The following is a 25,604-nucleotide window of genomic DNA, read 5'->3' as shown; positions in this document are numbered from 1 at the left end:
AGCAGGAGGCACAGAAGGAGAGGGGTTACTTGCCTGGTCTGGCCATGGAGGGGCGCCCCACAGGCCAGACACTCTGCCCTCAGAGCCCGCAGAGCAGGGGTGCAGGGGGAGCAGGAGAGGCCAGGAGCCATCCGAGAGGGGCCTGAGGACCTCAGCAGCTTCACCGACATCCTACAGAGAGCCCGGAGAGCACAGTGCAGCAGCCTCCTTCTGTGGGTTTTCAAAATAAGTGCAGAAGAGAGGACATGCTCTTTAGATTTTCAAGTTCTATCTTAAAAATAATTTGGATTTCGAATTTTACTCCAAAGCATGTCTGTGTGCACACGTGTGCCTGTATGTGTTTGTCTCCCCCGAAGCTTTCAGGAAAATTGAAGTGTCAGGCGGATGAGCCTTGGCCATCCTAAGGCTGGTGGTGCCATCTTGGATGCTGCTTCATCCCCTGGCATTGGTGTTGGTGCTCGGCAATGAGAAAATCCCAGGAGAGAAGAGGTAGGGCTTGGAGAGGTTTGTGTAGGGACTCAAGGGGTAGGGATGGCCATGGTCACTGGGCTGTAGCAAGGAAAGGAAAGATTCCAAATGACCTGAGGCGCTTGGAAAGCCCTCTCCTCACCTCCACTCCCACCTCCACCCCCATCCATCTTTCCAAGGCAGTGACAAAAGAGTTAGGACCCCGACAGGTGGAAGTGGCTGGGCTTGGGGGGGGGACTCTTGCCGCAATGCATCATGGGCTCTCTTCCCCATACCTCTGACACTGAGTGGCAATGTCCTTGCCCCAGAGGCCCAGGGATTTGGCAGGAAGACAAGGGGCCTCGAGAGGCCAAGCTGGATGGGAGGAATGGGGGGGCACCTGGCGTTAGTCATATCTGTGCCCCCAGACACTATGGAAGCTCCCTCTGGAATCTCTCCTCCTCTTTCTGCACCTGCCCTATGGGACCACCACGAGCTCTTGCAAGGCTCCCTGGGTCCCTGCCTCCAACCCCTCTTCATCTATGAGCTACAGGGCCAGCCACTAGAGCTCTTCCTAAAACAGAGTGATCTTATCCCTTGACCATAAAATCATGCCCAAATTACTTAGTGAGGTGCCCATAGCCAGTCATAACTCATCATCCACAGCCCAAAATCTATACTCAGATATGGTTAACTGCAATATAACAGTAACAGCCTCCGTATGTGAGCCCCACAGGAGTGTTTTATGTGCATTCTCTTACTTAATCTTCAAATAACAGAGTGAGGTGGTTCAGAGCTATTGTCCTCCCATTTTTCCAGATAAGAAAACTGGCTGTTGACTCTGTTATAATCTCCCACGAACCACCTAGAAGCAGGGAGTGCAGTGTGAGCTCTCTGAGCCGGGCCAAGGGGGAGGAGGGTGGGGCCGGGCAGGGGTGCCTGCAGAGACGATCCTGGCAATCGAGTGCCTAAGCTCCTGTCCAGCCAGGATGCAAATGAACCACGAGGTTGAACAGAACCATTATTTGGGTGCCCGGGGATTCATGCCTCCTTACCCTGGCTTTAGGGTGCAAAGGCAGGCCCTGTTTCAGCAGCCTGGCAAGGCAGTGGAAAGTATGTGGGCCGGGAGTGATGGCATTTGGCCCTGGTTCCTTTCCACGCAGAGAGGAATGAAAGCGCCAGGGGCAAGACTGCGTTTGCCAGCAATCCGGGATTGCTTGACAGCCTCCATTCAGGCCACAGGACCTGTGCCATCAAGACACGTGGACAGGGGCAAGCCAAGAGAGGGCCTGAGCTCTGGACCAGCCTCTGGACCAGCCCCCTCCTGCCTCTTCCCACCTCGGGAGGCGGGGCTGGAATTCCAGCATGCAATGCACGAAGCCCAGAAGGAAAGTTACCCCAGAGGCACCAGCCCTGTGACTCCACAGGGCAGGCAGCCCAGGCGGACTTTGTTAAATTCACAGATCCTTCCCTACCCTACTCCCCTGCCCCCCGCTCCCCGCCCCCCCTCCCTGGGTCAGCAGCACAGGCTCACTATGTGGAGATGTAAAATGTGACCCTCAGCACCCCAGCTACCACAGTGGGAGACGGGACACAGTGGACTCCTGTACCCTTATCTTGATGCAAGGTGGCATCTCTTCTGCAGAAGTATGACAGTGAGGGGGAGCCAGGTGGGCTCGAGGATGTGGGAAATGAGGCTTGGAGAAGAGAAAGTGCTAGAGTGAGGCGTCCTTGTCCTTATTCTCCCACCAAATCACTGTGTGTGTGTGTGTGTGTGTGTGTGTGTGTGGTGTGTGTATGATGCTGTGTATCTCTGTGTGTGTCTGGAGCGTGAGTCTATTTGTGCACCTATGCGGTGCAGGAGAAGTCCAGAGGGCCTTGTTCTCTCCAAAGCCTTAGAAAAGTGGTCAGGGTTGTTCCCTCAAAATGGAATGTCTTCTTTTCTCCCTCATGCAACCAACTCCTTCTCATTCCATCAGGCTCAAATTCACTTCATTCATTCACTCAACAAAATACAGTCTCTGCCCTCGATGGACCAGGCTTCCTCTCTATGCCCCAACCACAGGACCCTGTCTCTTCCCTGAATAACAAAAACTTCAAGGGCTCTCACTTACCAAACACCAACCAACCAACTCATGACCACGTCAGGCTCTGTGGTCCCTCAATTCCCATGACAATCTAGGAGCAGGGCAATGGTACACTCATGTTCCAGGTGAAAAATGAGAGAACTTGGCAAGACTTCACAATTCTCCAAGTTCACACAGCCAATAAGTAGGTAAGCAAGGGTGAAGACCGAGTTTGGACTCTGGACTGGTGACCACTGGTCTCTGCCCTCCTACCCATGCCCTGTCCAGCACAAGGTACAGAGTAGACCCACACGGGGCAGAGCCAGGAGCTCAGCTTTCTGGGTGGTCCCTTTGGGGCCTACACGTCTAAAGTCCGTCCTGTGCTCCAGTGGGGAGGAGCCATGAGTCAGACCCGAACCTGCGTGAGAGAGGGGCTGCCTCCCAGCTGCGCCTGGACTCCGGCCAGAGGGCAGCAGGGAAACCCTTCGTGGCGCACATTCAAGGCTCACTGCTAGCTAACTAGCTCACATAGGCCTCTCAGAGACTTCTGTGCAGGAAAACACACACATACACACAGAACTTCCCTCCTTACTTCACCGCTGTGGAATCTCTTCCATCACCACAAGAGTTAGATTTTTTTTTCTCAGAAGTTCAACTCCAAAAGAGAAGAGAAGATGTGAACCACTAAAACACAGACACGTTTTTCTTTCCTAACAAAGGGCTCTCTTGACTTACCGGTTATATATTAAACCCTTTTGGGCCAGAAGCTTGTAATGCATCTGGCACATTTTCAAATTAAAATGAAAGTCTGAATGCTGTCTCTTGCCAGAGCTAAGAGTTTACCCAGGTCTCCAAAAAGGCCTCCCTCCAAGAAATTCAGAGAACCTTCTAAACTTGTGCTACTGAGAACTCATCTCATCCCCAGCAGGGCTCGAGCCTTGGGAGTGATGATCACCCACGTCCAAAAGGGAAAGTCAAGGTGCAGGGAGGTCAGGACCTGCCTTGCTTCAGCCAGTGAGCTGGTGGAAAGAAAGGCTGGTCAAGGAGCACCAGGGCAGGATTCCCAGTCTTGTGCCTGCAGGACATTTCACTTTTGCAGCATCTGTGAATGACTTGCAAAAATTCCACAATGTGACCATCTGGGGCTGTCGCCAAGGAGGAAAAATCACCGATTTTGAAAGTCGAGTTGAAGATTGCATCAGGTAAAGCTACAGTAGGGGGAGGCAAGGCAAGCCAGACGACAAGGATGTCCCTTCACAATTTGAAAACTCGGTACTAGGTGCAAAGTCTGTCAGCTGGGAGGTGTGTTCGTAAGGGCCCCATCTTAGCCCAATTATCTTCCTTCCCTCTGCTCGAGAAGCTGTTGTTGAATATCAGCCCAGGGCTCCCCACCTGAGAAGGCATCCCAGGAGAGGTGTCCAGGAGGAAGGATACGTGGTGGCGGGATACGCGAGGACGCAGTCCTCCCAATGAGAGTGCATGGCTGGTCAGTTCCACATAATTTCTGCTTGCTAAGCAAGCCTCATCCCTCTACTGTGAACACTTCCTGCATCTTGCTTTCTAGCTCTGAGCTGTCTTTATTCAGCTATTTCAAAAACTGGCCCTCCAGAACAGAGATCCATTTTCCCAACTACTAGCTTGGCACCTTCCTTAGCACCTCAAACCAAATACATCCAAGATACCCTCAACCTTTTCTCCGCTCACCAAGTCAGGCTTCCGCCATTCCAGCTTGCAGACCACAAGCCTCACCTGCCTTCTGCACCTGCCCCTCCTCACACCTACCGTCCAGCCACTCAGCAACACCTCGTCTAGCCTTCCATCACTGTCTCCTTCCCACCTCCATTTGCCAGTCAGATGGCAATGAGAACCGTGACGTGAAATGACTAGCTGGCATCTCACACGGGCTGAGTGTCTCCCCACTGTGGAGGAATTGCTGACCTGGTCCACCTCACACACCAGCGGCACAGTCATCCACCTTGCCCACTGCGTAGTCATGTCTTGCACCAAGCTTTCCCATGGCTCCCAGGCCTTAGGCATCCTGCTCTAATCCATAACACCCCTTCCCTTCCCTTTTTCCAGCCAGCGACCTTCTCTCACTGCCATGGATATCACTCCTGAAAGCCCAGCATTCAACCTCCCGGCAATTCTCTCTTCCTTCTCTCTGAGTCCCATTGACCTCAGGGACAATATCTCATTCATACATTTGAAAAATGTTTGTTGAGTGGTACTACAACCCAGGCACCGTGTGAGGCCCTGGGACACATGGGCCAACCAGACAGGCAAGTCTCTCTGTCATTCATGACAGAGGAGGAAAGACACAATACCATCTCTTTCACAAAGCCCCCTTCCCCAAATATCTGGTCCCCAGAGATCTGATCTCTTTATTCCCCTCGCATTTGCTTTCTGAGTCACTCAGTTAGTTAGTCCTTGACTTATCCTATCTTGTATTATTACTATTTTTCTTTCCCTGCGTTTTTGCCACCTCATTGATTCGTGAGTTCCTAAAGGCAGGATTGGGCCTTATTCATTTCTGTATTGCCCATGGCTCCCAGTGCCAGACATGACACATAGTGGGTCCTCAAATATTTTTGGAGTGAACCAATAGTAATTTTTAAAAATCCAATTACAGGAATTTATCTTAGCTGAACATTGAGCTCCCAAGCCAAAAATGTAATAAAGACTCCCTTTATTCTTTGTTTAATGCAAAATAAACGAGGCAGCACTTGCCTCTCTCTTCATAGCATAAGCACTACTTGTGTGACTTATGGATGGACGAGCAGAAGTCTACACTTTCTCCATGCGCTCCCTTGTCATCTAGGCTATTATCACCCTACCTTTCCTCTCACAATCTGATGCTAAGGCAGTTAATGAGCTGAACCAAAAGCTGATCTGACCCTCAGCACACATCTAGATGGTTGAGTTTAAGTGGGTATCATCTGTCAACACATGAGGTGAATTGTAGTAGAAGAATCTGGCCACACTGTAATTGTCTCCTTTTGATGATCAAATCAGGAATTCACAGAGTAAAGAGCTAAGTCAGAAGTAACATTCTCTATCCAGTGACTTCTACTGGGTCAGATGGATGAAGTAGAAGAGAAAAGGCATTGCGGTGATTTCTGCTCCTCCGCTCCATGTGATGGACAGCACTCGGGTGGGGGTGGTGTGGGGAGCTGAGATCATTCTGAGCCACCAGAGGAAAAAAACAGCAGTCTGTCTGGGCCCTCCTCCTATAAATCAAGAGCCTTACAAGGCTGCTGGAAAATCGAACGCTCTGTATTTCATTTTCCAACCAGAAAGCACTGGGGTAGGTAACAGAGACTGCTTCTTTGGAGAACAAGCAAGCTCTGCCGTCTGCAGGAAGCTGGCAGGACACCTGTTCCAGCAGGGGGGCTGAGGCCACAGACCAGCCAAGTCCTGGGCCAGCCTCCCAGCTGGGGTCCCTACTGCTTCTCAGGGTAAATTGTCACCATGGTAACGAAGTAACAATTTGTGGAACTGTCCTTTACTACTAGACTGGAATCTCCAGGAAGGCAAGGCTGTCCACCCCATCAATCTCTTTATTCCCACTGCCTGGCATAGTGTCTGGTGCTCTATTAAAATGTATCAAATGAACACATGGCCAGATACAGTCCAGCTACCTTAGCAACAGACTCCTGGGGATCCAGTGGGAGGGAGTCCTTGGCACTGACCCCTCCCGCATGGTTGAAGTGACTCATTTGAACTCCTCGGTGCACTGCAGCCCCACCCTACTCACACCACTGGGCCACTCTACAGAATGGATCCCCCAACCAGGGCAATGAGTCTTTCTCCTGCCCGCTTCTCCCATCTTGCCTCCTTTCCATATATAATCTCCCATATTCTCTGTTCTCTCCCTCTCCAAACTGCCACAGATGTCCCATCCGATTCATATGTTCGAACTCTGAGTACATGCTATCCATCCATTTATTTCATCCAAGATAAATTATAATGCTACTTATTTATTTCTTCTAACAGGTAAGTATGATGTTGTTTACTTACTTATTTCACCTCTCACACAATTATAATAATATTGATGCTTTTCAAAAAGTTGTGTGAGCCACACCCCAGCCAGGAATCAGGTTCCCAGATTTGTCAGGATGCACACAATTTCAAATATTTTGTTCTGTTACCTGCATAAATGCCCTTTTGCTTTTCAGATGCTCTGACCTATTTTTAGTCAGGAAAATAGGTCACCCTAGAACTATATTTATTTTTAATCTTCTTTTATTTTTTTTAAAAAGATCTTATTTATTTGACAGAGAGAGAGAGTGAGCGCTCACCAGAGAGCACGGGGCGGGGGGGAGCAGGGGGCAGGAGAAGCGGGCTCCCTGTGGAGCCCGATGAGGAGCCCATTGTGGGGCTCGATATGGGACTCGATCCCAGGACCCTGGGACTATGACCTGAGCCAAAGACAGATGCTCAATCGACTGAGCCACCCAGGTGTCCCCTTAGAATTTTTGTGTCCTTGTGGTGGCTGGCAAGTCCTGACCACATAGAGATTCAATAAATAGAATCATGGAATGTTAACACCAGACAGGATCTTATACATACATCCTTTTGCCCAAACTCCCTGTGAGCTACAGGACAAACCCAGGACAGCTAATGTGATGGCCCAGCTCAACAGGTCAGCAAGACGGGGGATTCAGAGGCTCTGGGCTTCCACCATAGCTCCTTACTCCCTGTGGGAGAGTCTGGCACGAACTGCCTACTTGCTACCATTTCTCCTCCTACCACAGAGGGAGCCCGTCCAGGCATCCTGCGACCATCAGGGAAGAAGCAGGACTACATTTAGGTTTGGAGGGACTCTCACCTTCAAAATTGCACCAAGATGAGAACAGACCCCTTTTCTTTCTGAAACTACCCAGTACAACCTGTTGCACCCGCTCTCTGGTGGCCGGGGCGGTGGGGAATGGGCAAGGGGTCAAACTTTTGGCTGGAAAGCTCTCAGACCTTCCTAGAGGCCCCAGATGCTGGTGAGATAAGACTGCTGCCGAGGGGGAAAACTTGAAGCATTCTGGCAGCTGACAAACCAGGACTCCTGGAATTTTAAGAATTCCCACCAGCCTCTGTTCCTGCGGTTAAGAGAAGAAAGAGCTTTCTTCAGGTCTCAGGGTCCTTCCAGAAGGATGTGAAAGTGTGGAGGGGAGGGGTACCAGATTCTCCCAGCAATGTCCTCTATGGCCCTCTGTTGGCCTCTGCAGATCTCGGGGCTGCCTGCTGTCACAAAGAGGAACTGAGGCTTGGAGGCCACTTAAGGGATGGGCCACACCTAAATCTCATGGCCTGGGGGTTTCCAATCAGTTCTGGTAACCTAACCACCTCGCAAAAGAGCCTTTAAAAAATGGGTACGTAAGAAGGTGGTGTGGGAAGGTGAAGAAAAGGAAAAGATCTGTATGTTCCCTGATCTCACAGCACACGGCTCCAGCCTTGAGCCCTTCTATGAGCACATGACTTAGCAATGTGCAAAACAGCCTGAGTAGAGAAGTTGACTCAGGAGGGCATCTGGATTTGTAATCTCTTCTTATCTAATGCTTTTTCCAACTTGTCCAGTGCCACAGACAGGAAACAAAGCCTCTCAAGTTAAGAGCCTCTGAAATCCTGGGAGGTTTAGTTGGGGCTCTGTTTCCTAGGTTTAAAAAAAAGATCCGTTTGCTTGGAAGCACGAGTATTTTGCATTTCAGAATTTGCTCCTGCTTGCCTCTTTTTGAGAAGGTTTTGAGGACTGGCCTCTGACTCATTGGCCTTATGAGAATGCTGTTTGACGGTGAGGTGTCCAGAGACCCAGGAAGGGTCAGGCACCCCGGACACACAGCTGCAAGTCTCAGACTCCACCAGACTGGAACTCAGGGGTCCTGCCTTCAACTCTGGGGGTCTGAAACGGGCTACACAGCTAGATGGGACAGTACAGTCTGTGTCACAGAGACTGGATCTGTGAGAGAGTTCTGGAGAACTGAGACTGCCTGAATTTTCTGGATGCCGTGAACCAAGGCTGGTGAATCTGCAGGGCTAACCTACTGTAGCACTTTATAGTCTGCTAAGCACTTTGACAGAAATCATCTGAATTCTTTCCTCTGCAGAATATTTAAAACTACCTAGTAAATGATGAGCACAAGCACATCTCCATTTTGATGGAGAAAACCACTGCCACTCTGGTTTACAGACTACCATAGTTGGAAGGGAGAGAAATCAACCAGCTTATCTTAATAAAGAAAGGACTTGGGCAGCCCGGGTGGCTCAGTGGTTTAGCGCCGCCTTCGGCCCAGGGTGTGATCCTAGAGACCCTGGATCGAGCCCCACGTTGGGCTCCCTGCATGGAGCCTGCTTCTCCCTCTGCCTGTGTCTCTGCCTCCTTCTCTCTCTGTGTCTCTCATGAATAAATAAAAGTTAAATCTTAAAAAAAAAGAAAAGAAAAGAAAATGGACTTGCCCCGTGTTTTGGCTGCTTGCCAACAGGTAGCCCAGGACCTAAACCTATGAACTTTCCCTTGGTGGGGTCATTCATATGCAGGAGATGTGCTTCCTCCCTTCTTTAGAAGGGAACTCATGAAGTGTCAAAGAGCCCCTGAGGATGCCCCAAGCAGACGCAGGAGTCCACTGGAAGCACAGTTAGCTCATTGAGTGAAATTCATCAGCCAGTCTCCAGGGCTTAGTGATTCATGCCTCGGGCATTCCAAAGTGGGATGAACTTGGTCTAGACTGATGCTCAGTTTTCTTCCACTCTCTGCTTGGAGAATTCCAATGTACTGTGGAGAAGGCACAAGCCTGTGAGAGTCATCTCTAATAGTCTGTGATCTGCCCCCAGTCTCCAGGAGTCAATGAGGATGGATGTTAGAGATCCAGGCCATACCCTTCAGAGTAGGGGTGGGATGAAATGGGACGGGGTGTGTGGGGGGGGGAGGTGTCCTCACCACATTCATTAGGTCAGTCATTTGCTCCTGGGATCATAAGACACAGAGAAAGCATTAGCTGGCATCTCCTTTTGACCAATACTCCACTCTTGGCCACTTTTGAATTTATGAACCCTGAACTGGGGAAGTCGAGGGAGGGCCTTAGTGCTCACACTTTGACGTGGAAGAGTGAAGGTAGAAAGTCTGCTACTGCTTTCAAGGCCAAGGTTGTGTTGGCCCAGAGAAGAGGCAGGGAGACAGCCAGAGCACACACACCAGCAGGCATCCCTTCCGTGCATGTGTGCGTGTGTGCGTGCATGTGAGAGAATGAGACAGAGAGAAAGAGAGAGATGCCCATTCACACAATGGTGTACACTGCCAAGAACCAGCTATGGGCACCCCCCTATGTGGGTTGAGTGTGTTTTCATAAATGAAGAGTAACAAGGGATCTTAGAACTTGGCAATCACCTCATCCTGCTTCCTTCCCAGTGCAGGAATCTGGCTGCAACATTCCTGGCAGGAGGCCATCCCCTTCCTGCTTGAATTACTCTAGTGACAGGGAGCTTGCTACTAACAGGCTAGCCCCATCCACCGTGGGGCAGCCCTAAGCGTTACAGAGTTTTCATGCCGAGCTGAAATCTATGTCCCTTTACCTTCTTACCCATCTTGGTTCTGGGTTAGAATAAATCATGCATCCTCTCCACGGTAACTTTTCAGTTATTTAAAGAGATGTCTCCTCTTCTCTCTATTTTGTCACTGTATCTTCATTTCCTTATACGATATGACTTCTAGATCTATCTCCACCTTGCTGGTCTGTCCTCTAGCTAAGAGATGGCCCCTGAACTGAACTCTGTACTCAGTTCTTGATCCAAAAAAACAAAGAATTTAGGGGATGAATTCTTCCATTTGTGCACATTCACTTTTTTTTTCCCCCACCATATCATAGCTTTGGCTTATACAGAGCTTTAGGTCAATCTCCTTCAGGGATTGATTGATTGATTGATTATTTATTTATTTAATTTTATTCACTCATCCATGAGAGACACAGAGAGAGAGGCAGAGACACAGGCAGAGGGAGAAGCAGGCTCCACGCAGGGAGTCTGATGTAGGACTTGATTCCGGGACCGCGGGATCACACCCTGAGCCAAAGGCAGATGCTCAACCGCTGAGCCACATAGGCGTCCCCCCTTCAGGGATTTTAAAGATATAATCAATGTTTTTCAGTCACTCTCCCTGGCTTTCATTCTGTAGCTGATTTTTTTTTCATGAACCTTTAATAGGACCTTCTATTCATCCCTAATATATTATAGTTTGGGCCTATTTATCTCAACTTACTGAGGTTTTTCTGAATCTCATTCAGTAATGTTATATCCCAGCAATCCCTTCTAGTTTTGTGTCCTCTACAACTTTTATCAGTGCACATTTTCACCTCCATGTAAATGTCTGCTGTTAAAGAGGCAGGAGCGGGACCCCAGGAACTACTGTTAGAGACCATCCACTGTGCTCATATTGATTAGCTTGCAGTTTTCCTAGGTACTATTAGTCACCGCACTGTGACCCCACCTAACTCCATGTCCACCAGCCTACATCTCTTCCTCTCATCCAAAAACATTTAATAGGGGACATTTCTTTAGCCAAGAGGAATGATTCCATGATTTCAGCCACTGACACAGGCTATTACATGAGGTATTTTGGAGAAACTTCTCAACATCCCACAAATATCCCTTGTAGTTGGTCTGGGCAGCTCCCTATCCATTAGGCCAGCCCTGACAGTAAGCATGAGCTTTAGCCACAAAGTCCTAGATGGAGTGGCAATTCTCGAAGTTTCTCCTTAGACATCTTGAGATGTGGGCCTTTTCCCGACCTCCACTGAGCTGACACCAAAGGGAAGAGGTTACAGGGGATTACTGCTCATTAGTTCAAAGTTTCCACAGTGTCTGGAGTTCCTTTTCCAGTCAGATGAGAAAGCTCCCAATGTGGCTCATGGTAACCAGCCTGACTGTACAATAGCAAGAGGGAAGCCTTCTGGGAAGATGCAAAGCGTGGAAGGCTGTGGGAGTCATCCCACTCTTCAACCAGTTATCCTCACCATAGCCCTCTCTGGGTTACTGTAAATTCACTTAGAGTCTAGGCTCTTTGCCTTGGAATGATCCTCCAGCTTTGCCAAGGCAAGCATCTTGTCTTCTCAGGTTATAAGGGCCATGTTTTCTTTCCCTAATGGTATTCCAGACCACGCTGTGTGTACAGCAGGTACCCAACAAAGGTCCAGAATAAAGACAGGTACTAAGCTTTTGTGGGGGACTCTTAGAACTTCCAGAATACAAAAGTACTTCTTACTATATTTTTGGGTGTCGTTTCTCCACCTAGTCTACCCAGTCAAGGTTCTGTTTTTTTCTAGGAGCCACATTCAATAAACACTTGAATGTTTGAATGTTGAAGTGCCATATCCAGAATCCTTTTTCCAGGATCATTTTTTTTCTAATGGCAGATGAGTCTTTTCATTCTCCCACTGATATTTTGGCCCACCTTTTTATTCAAACTACTAATTACTTTTTTATGATCGGAAGACTGGATCGTCACTTGATAATCCAATTGTATTATCCTGAGGTTCTAGGCTGAATAGAGGCCCATTGTAGATCTTACAAATAAGCTCATTTTTCTATTAAGCAGGGCAATGCAATGAAGGAATGATTTGCTTCTATGTGCTTCTTATCATTGTTTAATTTGATATTTGATCCTGGGAGGTTCTTCACCTATGGGGATAAGGATCTCTGGTATGTGTGTGTGTTTTTAAGAATGTATTTATTTATTCTTCACTGACACACACACACACACACACAGAGAGAGAGAGAGAGAGAGAGAGAGAGGCAAAGACACAGGCAGAGGGAGAAGCAGGCTCCATGCAGGGAGCCCGATATGGGATTCGATCCCAGAACTCCAGGATCACACCCTGAGCTGAAGGCAGACACTCAACCACTGAGCCACCCAGGCGTCCCTCTGGTATGTACTCTTAAGAAGAAAATTTAGGGGGCATCCCTGGGTGCCTCTGCCTGTGTCCCTGCCTCTCTCTGTCTCTCTCTATCTCTCTATCTCTCATGAATAAATGAATAAAATCTTTAAAAAAATAAATAAAAATAATCTTTAAAAAAAAAAGAAGAAAATTTACGGCTTGGAAACACCATTCCTACCAGGTACCTAATGCTATTTCTATTGGATCTAATGGTGAATTAGGTATACCCTATCCCCCAGGAGCTTCCAATCTCATTAGAAAGGGGGTGCTAATTATCCCATGTGAAGTCATAAGCAGTGGAGATGGGAAGTGTGAAACTGGGCTGGACAAGCCCACCTTCCAAATCACAGACTTTACAGTAAAGCAAACTTACTGTCGATAACTGGAACACTAAAGTACATTAGCTCTTTAACAATCTTGTCTACTACTCCCAGCTAAAATAGCAGCATTTGAAGAGTGTCAGCTAGAAGTGGTCTGACCTTGCCATTTGAGAGAAAGGTGGAAATCCTTTTCCATGCTATAATGCAGGTTTACACAAGTTCCTGGGCGTATGCAGTGTGCTCTAGGAACATATGAGAAAAAGAGTAGGATGGCTGTGAGTCATGAAAGGAAAATGTCTACCATAGTCTGGGTAGAACTTCCTTTGGAGCTCAAATAGGGCAATTTTAAGTTGCCTTTCTTCAGCTTTGGTTTTTAAATCACTCACTCTGGAGAAGGACAACTGCCATGTCTTAAGGACACTCAGGCAGCCTATAGAGAGGTCACGTGCAGAGGATCAGAGGGTTCCAGCTGACAGCGAGGAACCAAACCTGGCTAACAGCCACACGAGTCAGCTTGGGACAGGACCCCCAGCCCCAGGTGACCTCATGAGAAAATTTGATCAGAGTCAGTCAGCTAAGCCACTCCTGGATTCCCGACCCTCAGAAACTAAGTGAGATAATAAAGTATATTGTTTGAAGCTGCAAACTTTGGGGGATAATTTGTTACATGGCAATTAATAACCAGTACAGGGCAGCCCAGGTGGCTCATCAGTTTAGTGCCGCCTTCAGCCCAGGGCCTGATGCTGGAGACCGAGGATCAAGTCCTGCATCAGGCTCCATGCATGGAGCCTGCTTCTCCTTCTGCCTGTGTCTCTGCCTCTCTCTCTATCTCTGTGTCTCTCATGAATGAATAAATTTAAAAATCTTAAAAAAATAATAACCACTACATTTTCCCAACTGAAATGGCAAACTCCTAGGCAGAGCACAGAGGGGCTTTCATGTCTGCCTTTATAGCTTTATTTCATACTACTCCCACATTCACATTTTAGTCTTGGGCAGTACTGACCTACTTATCATCCCCCTTCATGCCTCAGGGCCTCGGGGCCTTCATCCAAGCCATTCTTTGTGTCTGGATGCCCTTTCCCCACTGGTGGTCTCCCTTACTCCAGAAACCCTCCCCTCCGATGTCCAGCATCAAGTCAGGCTGCCTTGGGTCCCTTCCTTAGCACTCACACGCTATTCTTGGAATGGGCAGGTGAGAAGTGAGTTACACGTAAGAAGGGAAATAGTCATGTGTGGGAATCATTAAGAACACAAAACTTGCCTCTATATGGTTGACCAATGAGTTGTCAAATTTGAAACCAGGAATCCTTTTGTCACTGCACACCACGCCCACGTCTTCTGTGTGCTTGCAGTCGGTGACACCCCAGCCATTGGAGGAGCAGGCGGCAAGGGTGGCCTCTCTGCCTGTGCAGTAGATATTGTCCAACCAGATGGGTCCTAAAGGAAGCAGAGAAGAGGGAGACCAAGAGCCGTTGAGTCTTTGGAGGGCACCAATGTCATAGAGGATTTTTCCCTAATTTTGATAATTACTGTGGTCATCAATTGATGTGTAGTATGTTTGAGATACCGGATATAGTTCTAGGGCATCTGGATTCCCTTTGCACAGTAGGCAGCTGACATGGTAGACTGAGTGTGATTTGGACAGAAACCAGATTTGAGCCCAGATGTCACATAATAGAGTAGACAGAGCCAAGATTTTGGATACTAAGCTGGGTTTCATTCTGGCAGGGTCACTGAGCTATACGACCTTGGTCAAGTCAGATACCTTGTCAGATGCCTCAACTGCGGCTGTGTATGGACCAGAGATAATACATGGCACATGCCTAGTTTATTTTTGGCTCACAGTTACTCAAACAAGGCAACAAGGATGACGATGGCTACTGTAGTTAGACTGGTTGTGGCACCAGTCAGACTCACCTTCCATCTACAGCAGAGGCTGAACTCTGACCTCTCAGTAAAAAGGTAAGCTAACCTGCACCTGAGGGTTTAGAGTTTTTAAGGAATTTCTATATGTATCACCTCCTCTGACTTCCCCATGCCTTAGGGATAGTCAGCCCACCTGACACACAGAGCTCTGGCTCAGAGGGTGGCTCATCCTGCAGGGCCACCCCGTGAGCCCAGAGCCTGGTCCATTCAGTGCTCTTCTCTCTCCCTGACATTTCCCCTGCTATACTAAAGCCACAGAGCTGCCCCATCACCTTCCAGAAGTCAGGTGAAGGCAGGGCTGGTGGGCCCTGTGCAATTCTGCTCACCTCACATGTCTATACCTGATTTGCACCAAGTAGAGATGTGCACTTCAGTGGGCCAAGTGCTAGAGGGTTTGTCACGAGATGCCACCTCACACCCATTAGAATGGCTACTGTCAAAAGGAGAGAAAATATCAAGGGTTGGCAAAGTTGTGGAGAAACGGGAACCCTTGTGCATGGGTGGTTGGCAGGAATACAAAATGGTGCAGCCACGCTGGAAAACAGTATGGCAGTTCCTCAAGAAATGAAAAATGGGAGATACAGGCTTCCAGTCATGGAGTGAGGAAATCACAGGGATGAAAGGCACAGCCCAGGGAATAGAGTCGATGGTACTGTCATAGCATTGTGTGGTGGCAGACGGGAGCTACGCTTGTGGGGAGCACGCACAGACTTTTCGAATCACTAGGCTGTGCGCCCGAAACTAATGTAATGCATGTTGACTATATTTCAATAAATAAATAAATACCTAAAAAATAAAAATGGGATTACCCTGAGCCCCAGCAACCCCCACTTCTGGGTCTATAGCCCAAAGAACTGAGAGCAGGGTGTCAAAGGGATATTTGCACACCCATGAGCATTACAGCATTATTCACAATAGCCAAAGGCTGGAAGCAACCCACGTGTCCACTGACAAACTGCAGTATACACACACCCTGGACTTACTCAGCCTCAAAAAGGAAGAGAATTCTAACACAGTATCCAACGCGGATGAACCTTCAGGGCCTTATACTCAGTGACATAACCGATCACAACATGACAAAAACTGTAGATTCCACCTAGATGAGGTACTTGGGGTAGTCTAGCTCCCAAAGACAAAGTAGAAAGGATGCTGCCGGGGGCTGGGGGAGGGGAGCATGAGAAGTGTTTGTTTAATGGGGATTGAGATTGAGCTTCAGCTTCAGGTCTGCAAGATAACATGTGTTCTACAGATCGGTGTGCAACAATATGAAGGTCCTAACACTCCCTAGTTGCACATTGAAAAATGGTGAAGACAGCATATTTTATGTTACGTGTCTTTCACCCCAACTCAAAATAATTTTTTCTCAAAGTGCTAAAGGGTGATGTTTGTAAGTGCTGCTACAAATTGAAAGGAAACAAAATCAAATGTCTTTTTCTTAGGGCTCCAGGCAGGACTTGACAGGTTAATGGAGGCAGATAACCAGGGATCAGACTCTCTCTGCCTCGGGCCTGGGCACCACATAACTTGGCCAGCTGCTTGACCAAGCCTGTTTCCCATTTCTAAAGTGAAAACAAAGATCCCCAACAAGCAGGTCACCATGGAGATTTGGTGAGATAATGTATGTGCCTAGTACATGTTCAAGCCCCTTTCCCTTCCTCCTTCCAGTAAATCAGAAAAACAGGGAATCCCATTGTTTCCGTGATGTAGGGAAAATGCAGATATGAATACTCCCATTGTAGAGATGAGAAAACCAAGGAGATTCTGAGATTCTTCGAGGTCAGGGAGGACACGGGGCTAGTCCCTGACTCCCTGGCCCTGCTGAGACGTGTGTGCTGTGACCGATGGCTGGTCAGGGCTCAAACCAGAGTGTCTCAGATGCATTGTGGGGAACAACAAGCTTATTGAAAACATCTGGGCTGAGGTTTTCCAACTGGTTTCTCAATTTGGCCTCGCTTCCCAGCTGTCAAGCTCCTTGGAAACATATGCTCCCTAATCAATTGCTGCTTGGACAACAAACCAATGTTTGTCTTGCTAAGTACTAGCAACGGAAAAGACCCTTTGCATTTGAAGCGGGGCCTCTTCTTTGGAACATTCTGTGGCAGAGCTGCTGAAGGAACAGAGATGATGAAAAGAATTAGGGCCCTTATTCCATCTGCAATGAGAAAAACCACCCTAGCTAAGGGGATGGGAAGCAGGACAGCGTGCAGCTAATGGAACCATCAGGAGCTGCAAAACAGACATGCTATGACCTGCTTCACACTTTGATAAGGAACATTTGATTTTTATTTCTTTAACAATTTTTACTTATTTATTTGAGAGAGAGAGAGAACACATGAGTGAGAGAGAGCAGAAGCAGGGGTAGAGGGAGAGGCAGGGCTTGATGCCAGGACCCCGGGATCACAACCTGAGCCAAAGGCAAATGCTTAATCAACTGAGCCACCCAGGCACCCCCTCACCAGGTATTTTTCTGTAGACGGTGGAAGTGTACTTTTCTACATAGCCCAGGATAGCATCACCAGGCACCATGTACTAATTTGACCTGATTCCATAACAATATTTTTCCCTGTATGCTTAATGCCTATCACCTAGACTGTTCTGATTCCACCTGCTGGGACGCAGGGTGGTCTGAGCACAGTTCGGTAGACACTATCTCAGAGCTGCTAGGAAAGTGGCACTTGGAGCGCAGATGGGGCTCTAACTTTGGACACAAAAAGCCATTCAATTAGAAGCCAAACTTCATTCTACTCTCTGTCCATTCATTCACTCGAAGAAATACTTCTCCTGGTGAAAGGAGAAGAGATATATAAACCAATCAACAAACCATTTGAAAGACAGAGATCACAAATCAAACCATTTGAATGCCAGAGTGTTCGCTGCTGTTGTCAGGACAAATGTTCAAGTTAGGACCTCTGGGGCCCCACTGTGGTCATCTGCTGGTTTTGTCGTTCTGATCTGAACAATGGGGGGATGGGGTGGTGTGGGGGTTTGAGGAGGTATCAGATCCGAGCTCGGGAAAACCACCACCGGACGCTGCTGTGAGACCCATCCAGAGGGTGAGAAATAGAACATCTGTCCCCCTTTAGAACCCTCTGAAAGGGTCCATGAGTTCCTTGAGCTCAGATACACTTTAGGGGAAAAGACCTCTTGACAATCCAGGCTGGAAAACCTGGGAGTACCTGGGTGATCTCCTCGGGCTTCATTCCTACTGCCTGAGGGGCAGAGGAGCAGGTGATAGCGAGCACTCCCAGAACACTGGTCTGGTTAAGTGCTCAGCTGTGGGGTTCCCAGTGTGCACACAGAGCCCGACTGCAGGTTAAACTCTTCCCATGGAGCACACCCCTGGCCACTGGTCACATTCACTGGTCCCTATGTCAAGGACTGCTGGTCAACTGTTTTTAGTATTCTCCTAAATCAAAATGAATTAATCAGCTAATATGTATTGAGTACCCAACTTGTACCCAGTTAAGGATCCTACCCTGATGCTGAAGAAATTCAAATACTTTTATATCTAAAAGACCTCTCAAGATGCAAAAGCCAAGTACCGCTTTTATATAGACAACATAATCCTCAAAGTCCAGGAGACATGACAGTTTACAATTTTTTTAGCATCTGTTTCTTTCCTTCCTCCTTGAGATTTCTCCTTTCCTAAGTCTTACTGGTTTCTTTCAATATCCACACAGATGACCCTTCCAGGATGCTTTGGCCTCTTGTTACTATAGCTTCTCTCTGCAGTGCCTTTCCCCTGCCCCCATCAGCCACTCTCCTGTGGTCATAGCTTAGACCTCATCATTACCAACAATGGCACCCCGCCCCAATGTCCATTTCAGCCCTTCTGCTGTGCATCTCCATCTACATCCATCCCAAAGATGTTTCTAGCTCACTCCTTCTTGTATTGCAATCTCCACCCTGACCCATGACCCCAGCAGCCTTCCAAACAAGTCTGCTATGTAGTACAGTCCTACTTACCCAGCCTGGACTCTAGGGACCATGGTTTCTTTTAAAGATTGTTATTTATTTATTTTAGAGAGAGAGAGAGAGAGAGAGAGAGAGAACAGGAGCAGGGGGGAGGGGCAGAGGGAGAGGAAGAAGCAGACTCCTCACTGAGCAGGGAGCTCAATGCAGGGCTCCATCCCAGGACCCTGGGATCATGACCTGAGCCAAAGGCAGATGCTTAACAAACTGGGCCACCCAGGCGCCCCAGGGACCATGGTTTCAATTGCTCCCTCACACACCCCCTCTGCTCCCTTGAACCCTTCTCCCTTCATCTTCCTTGGGTGGCAAAGTCTGAGCCAGGTTAACCCACCTCCCCAGCCACCACATGCCCACACTTGGCCAGGTGAACCTGGATGGGGAAAGACCACACCCATCTAACCTGATGACAGGTAAACTTTAAGTCTGAGTAGAAATAAAATAAAGTTGTCCCTGGAAAAACCCCACAGTCATTGGGAAGTATTTGTTACAAAATACCTAGGCTTTGAGAGCCTGGAATTAAAAACACAAACCTGATGTTACCCCTGGGTCACTCAGCCAGCAGAATATATGGAGACGTAGAAGTATGGAGACACGTCTGGAGGTTTCTGTTTTTCATTTTTAAGTCGGCTCCATGCTGGGCGTGGAGCTCAATGCAGGGTTTGAACTCACAACCTGAGATCAAGACCTGAGCTGAGATCAAGAGTCAGATGCTTCACTGATTAAGCCACCTGGGCATTCTGACATGGCCCAAGCTCTGTAAAGAAGACAGGAAGTGGGCTTAAAAAGCCCAGCATTTGCAGGGCGCCTGGGTGGCTCAGTTGGTTGAGCATCTGACTCTTGATTTCAGCTCAGGTTGTGATCTCGGCGTTGTGGGACAGAGACCCACGTTGGGCACCACACAGGGCTAGAACCTGCTTGGGGTTCTCCCTCTTCTCCTCCTCTCTCTTAAAACAAACAAACCCCCCAAAACCCACCATTTGCTAACTCATCTTTACTGCTTTCATCTCATCCCTGCTAGGGAATCTCAAGTCAGCTTCAGAGGACATTTTACTCTCAGTGTGGTCTCTTGGTCTGGTTATTCCAATAGAACATATTCAACTGCATAGAGGTAAGATACATATGAGGTGGGTACCCTTTTTCCTATAATTTCTAGAATAACAGAAAGCAAGGGTTGGAAGGGACCATAATAATGATCTATTTCAATGACCCCTAAACCTGGCTACATATACAATCACTAGAGAGGCTCCCAAACGTTAGTGTCCCAGACTCTAAGACCCTTAGCCCAGAATATCACAGGTTAGTACTGCGCCCCACCATCCCCCACAAGGACTGAGCTCGGGGTTCTCAGCTCCAACACCTGCCGTTCCCTCAAAGCTTTTACCAAAATATTTTTTCCCCAAAATATATGGATTTGAACTTGACAAGGGAAGAAAGAGTAGGCCAACCAGAGTGAAAATCCCAAAGCAACTCTGTTCCTATCATAGACGAGCCCAGAACAGCATATTAGTGTGAACACTGTGAACGCTACATGAGCAGCCCAATGGAGAGAGTCTCTGTGGGAAAGAGCAACCGGCACCCCTTCGAGGAGGGGACTGTAAGAAGAGCCACGTCCCCTGGCTCACGCGGCACCCAGGCGGGGCACATGAAGCCACGGGCACTGACTGACCCTTGCCCTTAGTGAGGGTCACCAACGGCTCTGCTTTGGCCGGGAGGAGGCATTTTCCAGGATGCCACACTTCCTGAGCTAAAACTAGGAAAGTCCCAGGCAGAGCAGGACAGTCACCGTAGCCCTTCCTGGCACCTGTCTGTTCCCACCTTCCTACAGATGCAGGAGGCTGTCCGGGTGAAGTATTACGGGGAATTCACACTTAACAGCAACCACAGCTTCCTTTGGCAGGTTGACTGCACGTGGGCCTGTTCCTGGGGTTTCCAGGGACACCAGCACTCAGCTCCCAGGCACAGAACACCTACCTTCCCCTTTGCCGTAGGAGGAGCTGGCGGTCCAGGCCTTGGCCTCCACGTATCCCAGCTCCCGGCAGACGACGTGGGCCGCGTGGATGGAGAAGTCATCGTCGCACACGGTGCCCCACTGGCCGTTGTAGTACACCTCCACCCGCCCCTCGCTGTGCTTCCTCTTCTGGCCCGCCAGGCGCAGCTGGATCTTGGCGACATCCGAGGGCACCTGAGGCCGGTGGTACTCGGGGGCCGGCTGCTGGAAGTATTCAGGGTAGTAGGGCCAGGCCTCGTACTGCGCCAGGCTCAGGGATGGGAGCAGCGAGAGCAAGGCCAGGCAGCCGCCCAGGCGCGGGCCTCCACGCCTCGCCATCCCGGTCTTCGTCCTCACCCTCGGGCCGGAGGGCCTGATCCAGTGACAGGCGGGACCGTCCTGGAAGTCAGGGAGGCAGGCAGGTTACAGGGGGCGACAAAACATCCGGGGAGTTCACACTCTTGCTTAGTAGTTAAAGCTCTTCACCTTCTGGACCTCCTCCTCCTCCCTCCTCCCCTCTCCTCCCACCTGACCCTCAGGCCCACGGGTCTGTGAATTCCTACCTCTGCCCACCGGCCTTCCCTGGTCTCTGATATGGTTTTTTAGGTTTTTTTTTTTTTCCCCCAATGGGGCTCCTCGCAGGGCCAAGAGCACATCCACACTTCACTTGTGTTCTTAAAAAGACCATCTACAGAGATGTGAGCAGGGTTCAGGGGAACTGGCAGCAGAGGAAATCTGTTCCCACTCCAGCCTGAGGGTCCAGGGAGGGAGTAGTTGCCAGAACCAGAGACAATGGCCAAGCTGAGAGGGTTTCCTATTTGGAGCTGTGGCTTCAGTGAAGGGTCTTAAAGCCAAACCGCAGCAACAGGAGCAGGAATGAATACCCGACCTCGCTCTCTTCTGGTCTCCTGCTCTCTCCAGTGTCTCCTATTGGGCAAGCCCACCCCACAGCCCGACGCCAAGCACATTGGTGCAGTCTGTATGGGTGGGACTCTTGGGGCCCAGGGGGTGGTGGGGAGAGAGGGCAGATGTGGAAAGGGCAAGCATCCAGCACATTCTTCCCCTTCCTCCCCACCTCTGCACAGCTGGTTCCCCAGGGCCCAGACCAGGTCCTGCCTCCTTCATGCAATATCCCTACTGAAGTGGCCTCCAGGGTCCTCTCCTTCCGAGGTGGGCTCATTATCTAGACATTCTCCTCAACCTTTCCAGACACTTCCATATCCCCAGGTAGGTTACAAAACTTCTCAAGGGCGAGACTTGTAGCTCATTCTTTGGCTCCTCCAGAATAAACATTACAGGTTTGTGGACATGTTTATTGAACGAGAAAGTGATTTGGTGTCAGGGACTGAGCTGCTGGTGGAGTGGGGAGCTTAAGGGTACCACACTGAAGGGGTCCTGTGTGCCCTCTCTGGGTGTCCCTGTGTGAGGGACCCTCTTTCTTTTGGGATGCTAGCTGATGTGGACAGAAAGGGCCTCTTCTAGGTGCAGAGAATAACACTGGGAGAAGCACCAGAATAACATGGGCTGTTGTTCTCTGCACACACCTGTGAACCCTCCTATGGCTCTGCTTCCTGGCTCCAGGGCTTCAGACACAGCAGCATGCTGCCCACCCACACCCCCAATCTCATTACACCTTACACTCTGGACCACAACACAGACGAGGCTGCTGAATGAGGAGGTCAGTAGCAAAGTCTCCTTTAAAAGCCCTCATGCAGAGTCTGTCCTTAGCTGAGCTGCGGTCTCTGCAAACAGCAGCCTCAGACAGTGGTCCTGATGCCAGTGATGTGCTGGTGACAGCTCCATCCCTTTTCATAGCTTCTGTCCCTGAGGGGTGCATGGGGCTAAGTACCAGTCCACTCTTAGCATAGAGGGAAAGCATAAAGCTCTCTGTGGCAGGGCGCCTGGGTGGCTCAGTCAGGTAAGCATCTGCCTTTGGCTCAAGTCATGATCCTAGGACCCTGGGATTGACACCCCCATTGGGTTCCCTGCTCAGTGGGGAGTCTGCTTCTCTCTCACTCTGTGCTCCCGCCTTGTGCTGTCTATCTTGCTCAAGCTCTCTCTCTCTCCCTCAAATCAATCAATAAAATAAATAAATAGAATCTTTAAAAAAATAAAGCTCTTTGTGGCAAGCAGGAGAGGGGCTGAGTGGCCAGTCATCAGACAAGGGAGGACTGGACAGCAGAGCACAGACTTCAGAGCCAGACAGTTTGGGTCTGAATCCTCATTCTGATACTTACTAGCTGTGCAACCTCAGACAAATACTTCTCTTTGCTTCTCTGTGTCTCCTACCTATAAAATGGGGATAATACTATCTAGCTCACAGAAGTGTCAGAAGATTGAATGAACAGCACATAGCAAGCACTACAAGAGCATTCGCTAAATAAAAAATTTAAATTCTCAAGACTGTGGTCACCATACCCAGATGGAGACTACCTCTAATAATCCCACAGTGAGGATTATAGCAAGAGATAAATACCTAGGTCATGTGTCCTGGTCGTTCCATAATCCAGAGAGGGGAATACTAGCTTAAAAGGACTGCAGCTGTTTCACAGGAGAGGAAGTAGGCTTGGGATGTGGGGCCCTAGGACCTACTGGTAGATGGAAGCTAAAACTATAATACTTTCTATTTTAACCAGGTACAAAGGATCAGGCTAATCTTAATCAGTTCACGGCACTTCACCATCAAGAAGGACTAGATAACAGGCCAGAGCTGTCCAGGAGGAATGATCTACCACGGAGAGAGGCAGGCCCATGTCTGTCCCAATGGTCCAGCAGTGCCCAGTCCCTTGTAATAGGTGTGGGGGCAAAGATGCCAGTGCTTGGAGGATGATCAGGACCAAGGACTGTGGAAGGCCCCCCCATTGCCATCCTGTGACTCGCAAACAAGCTCAGAAAGTCATGGGGGCTCCTGCAATAGCCCCCTTCAGACCACAGCCTGCACAATGAGCAGCGTGGCTCTGAAGGGAAGCATCCTCACCTGCCCTGCCTTGGCCCTGCTCCATCCCCATCAGAGCACCTTTGCATCCGCAGGCTCCCAGAGGCGTAGTCAGGGAGGCAAGGGTTCTGATTCTTCTACAAGGGAGAAACTCCAGAACTAGAGAGGATTTTTTTTTTTTTAAGATTTTATTGATTCGTGAGAAACACAGAGAGAGGCAGAGACATAGGCAGAGGGAGAAGCAAGTTCCCTGTGGGAAGCCCAATACAGGACTCGATCCCAGGACCCTGGGATCATGCCTTGAGCCAAAGGCAGACTCTTAACCACCGAGCCACCCAGGTCTCCCAGAGAATCAGAGAGGATTAAGGACTTCACCGGAGTTGCCCATTAGTGCAGGCACAGCCAGAACTAGAAATCCCAAGGTACCAAGGCATCAGCAGTCCACCAGCACATAGAAGAAATGCCCAAATTCTGGGGCAGAGACACCTCTACAGTTGGGCACGCAGCTACCTTCTTGGCTCCAGTCCCAGCTCCCCCCTTCTCTGCTCTTACTCTGGACCTTCATGTGTCACCTGTCCAATCACATCAGCCTCTACCTGGGTGAAGCTACACCTGGGGCAGGGTGTCCCTATCCCTTTCCTCTCCCGTCTCCTCCAAATGGCACATGTCCCAGGCCCTCCCATTCTTCAAGGAAACCTCCCCACATGTGCTCCTCTAGGGGCCAGAGACAGCCACTCCAAGACCCGCTGCTTTGGCATGAGGATTAGTTTGAGTTAAAAGCAATCAAAACCCAGCAGATTCAGGAAAAGCTCTTCACCTCCCCCTCAACTGCCTAAAAAGACTGTAGATAGAGGACCTGCTCTGGGAAGAGCTGTCACCACAGATCACTACGTTAGGATCTGAGCACTGGGTGTTATTCTGTATGTTGGCAAATTGAACACCAATAAAAAATAAATTTATTATTAAAAAAAAAAAAAGATCTGAACTAGGTGTGGCAGACAGGGAGGAACCATGCCAGGCCCATCTGATCCAAGTCCTGTGTGTCCCATTGTTTCTGCGTCCCTCCCCCCCACTGCCCCCCCCCCCCCCCCCGGCCTGTTTACCAAACATTTGGTCTTTATCATCTTCCTGTGAATTGTATTCCTTCCTTTGAAGTCCCAGACCTCTACCCCCTTTCTTTGTACCTCATTCTGCCTGCCGATCTTTGGAATTTCCATGTCTGTGTAGATTCCCTGTACATATGAAATGACATTTTTCTTCTGTTAATCCGTCTTGTGTCAATAAGGCTTTTGGCCCAGCTCGAAAGGGCCTGGAAGGGCAGAGGAAATTCTTCCTCTAATCAGAATGTCTTCTCTGATTTCCTTTAAAATAGCATTTTGTTTGTGCTTTACACAATTAACCTTCCCAGGGCTAGTTAATTCCTCAAGATGATAAAGAACACACTTACAAGTGTACTCTTCATATCCAAACCGACCGGTCCAGAGCCACGACCTCTCAACTACCTCCTTAGGAAATCTCATACTCTGGGCCACTATCCCTCTGCCCTCGTCACTCCAGGGCCAGGTACCAGACAACTAGAGAGCCCCTCCGGCCCAGAGTGAGCCAAAAAGATTTGACCAACCAATCCAGAACTGGATTCGCAGGGGACTGTCACGATAAAGGCTCTTGCCAGTGGTGTGACCAGCCCTGGATGCTTCCCCATGTGACCCCCCATCATGTGCCTTGCCTCCTGTTTCTAGGATTTGGGGAGTATAAACTTCTTCAAAATGGTCATTTCCACGTTTGCGTATCTCCCCCCCCCCCTTTTTACTAACTAAAGTTAGCCACCCAGGGATCCCAGTATATAACTTTTTAAACTAAGTGACTTTATTTTTTTTCTTCCAATTTTTATTTAAATTCTAGTTGGTTAACATTCATGTCTGTGTGTCTTACCATACCCCATTCAGACAAACATTTTATGTAAAATGTACCCATTTCTGGGTACATTTTAAAACACACTATTCTCAACATTCTACTGCTAACTCACTCGATGAG

The 25,604-nt window shown here is 49.0% G+C and overlaps 1 protein-coding gene across 2 annotated transcripts in view; it reads right to left on the bottom strand.

The window, feature by feature from the left end:
• Nucleotides 1-25,604, bottom strand: part of LOXL2 (lysyl oxidase like 2) — a 90,736-nt gene that overhangs the window by 39,198 nt on the left and 25,934 nt on the right. For both annotated transcript variants that reach the window (XM_072796259.1, XM_072796260.1), the window contains exons 2-3: nucleotides 20,620-21,034; nucleotides 14,012-14,187 (exon numbers count right to left, since the gene is read on the bottom strand). In XM_072796259.1, coding sequence (XP_072652360.1) covers nucleotides 14,012-14,187; nucleotides 20,620-20,974 — 531 coding nt within the window. In that variant the 5' untranslated portion in view covers nucleotides 20,975-21,034. The remainder of the gene's footprint in view (nucleotides 1-14,011; nucleotides 14,188-20,619; nucleotides 21,035-25,604) is intronic.

Source organism: Canis lupus, chromosome 24 (genome assembly GCF_048164855.1).
Source record: "Canis lupus baileyi chromosome 24, mCanLup2.hap1, whole genome shotgun sequence".
NCBI lineage: Eukaryota > Metazoa > Chordata > Mammalia > Carnivora > Canidae > Canis > Canis lupus.
The sequence above is the reverse complement of the archived record's forward strand: the minus strand, read 5'-3'. Positions and strand labels throughout refer to the sequence as shown.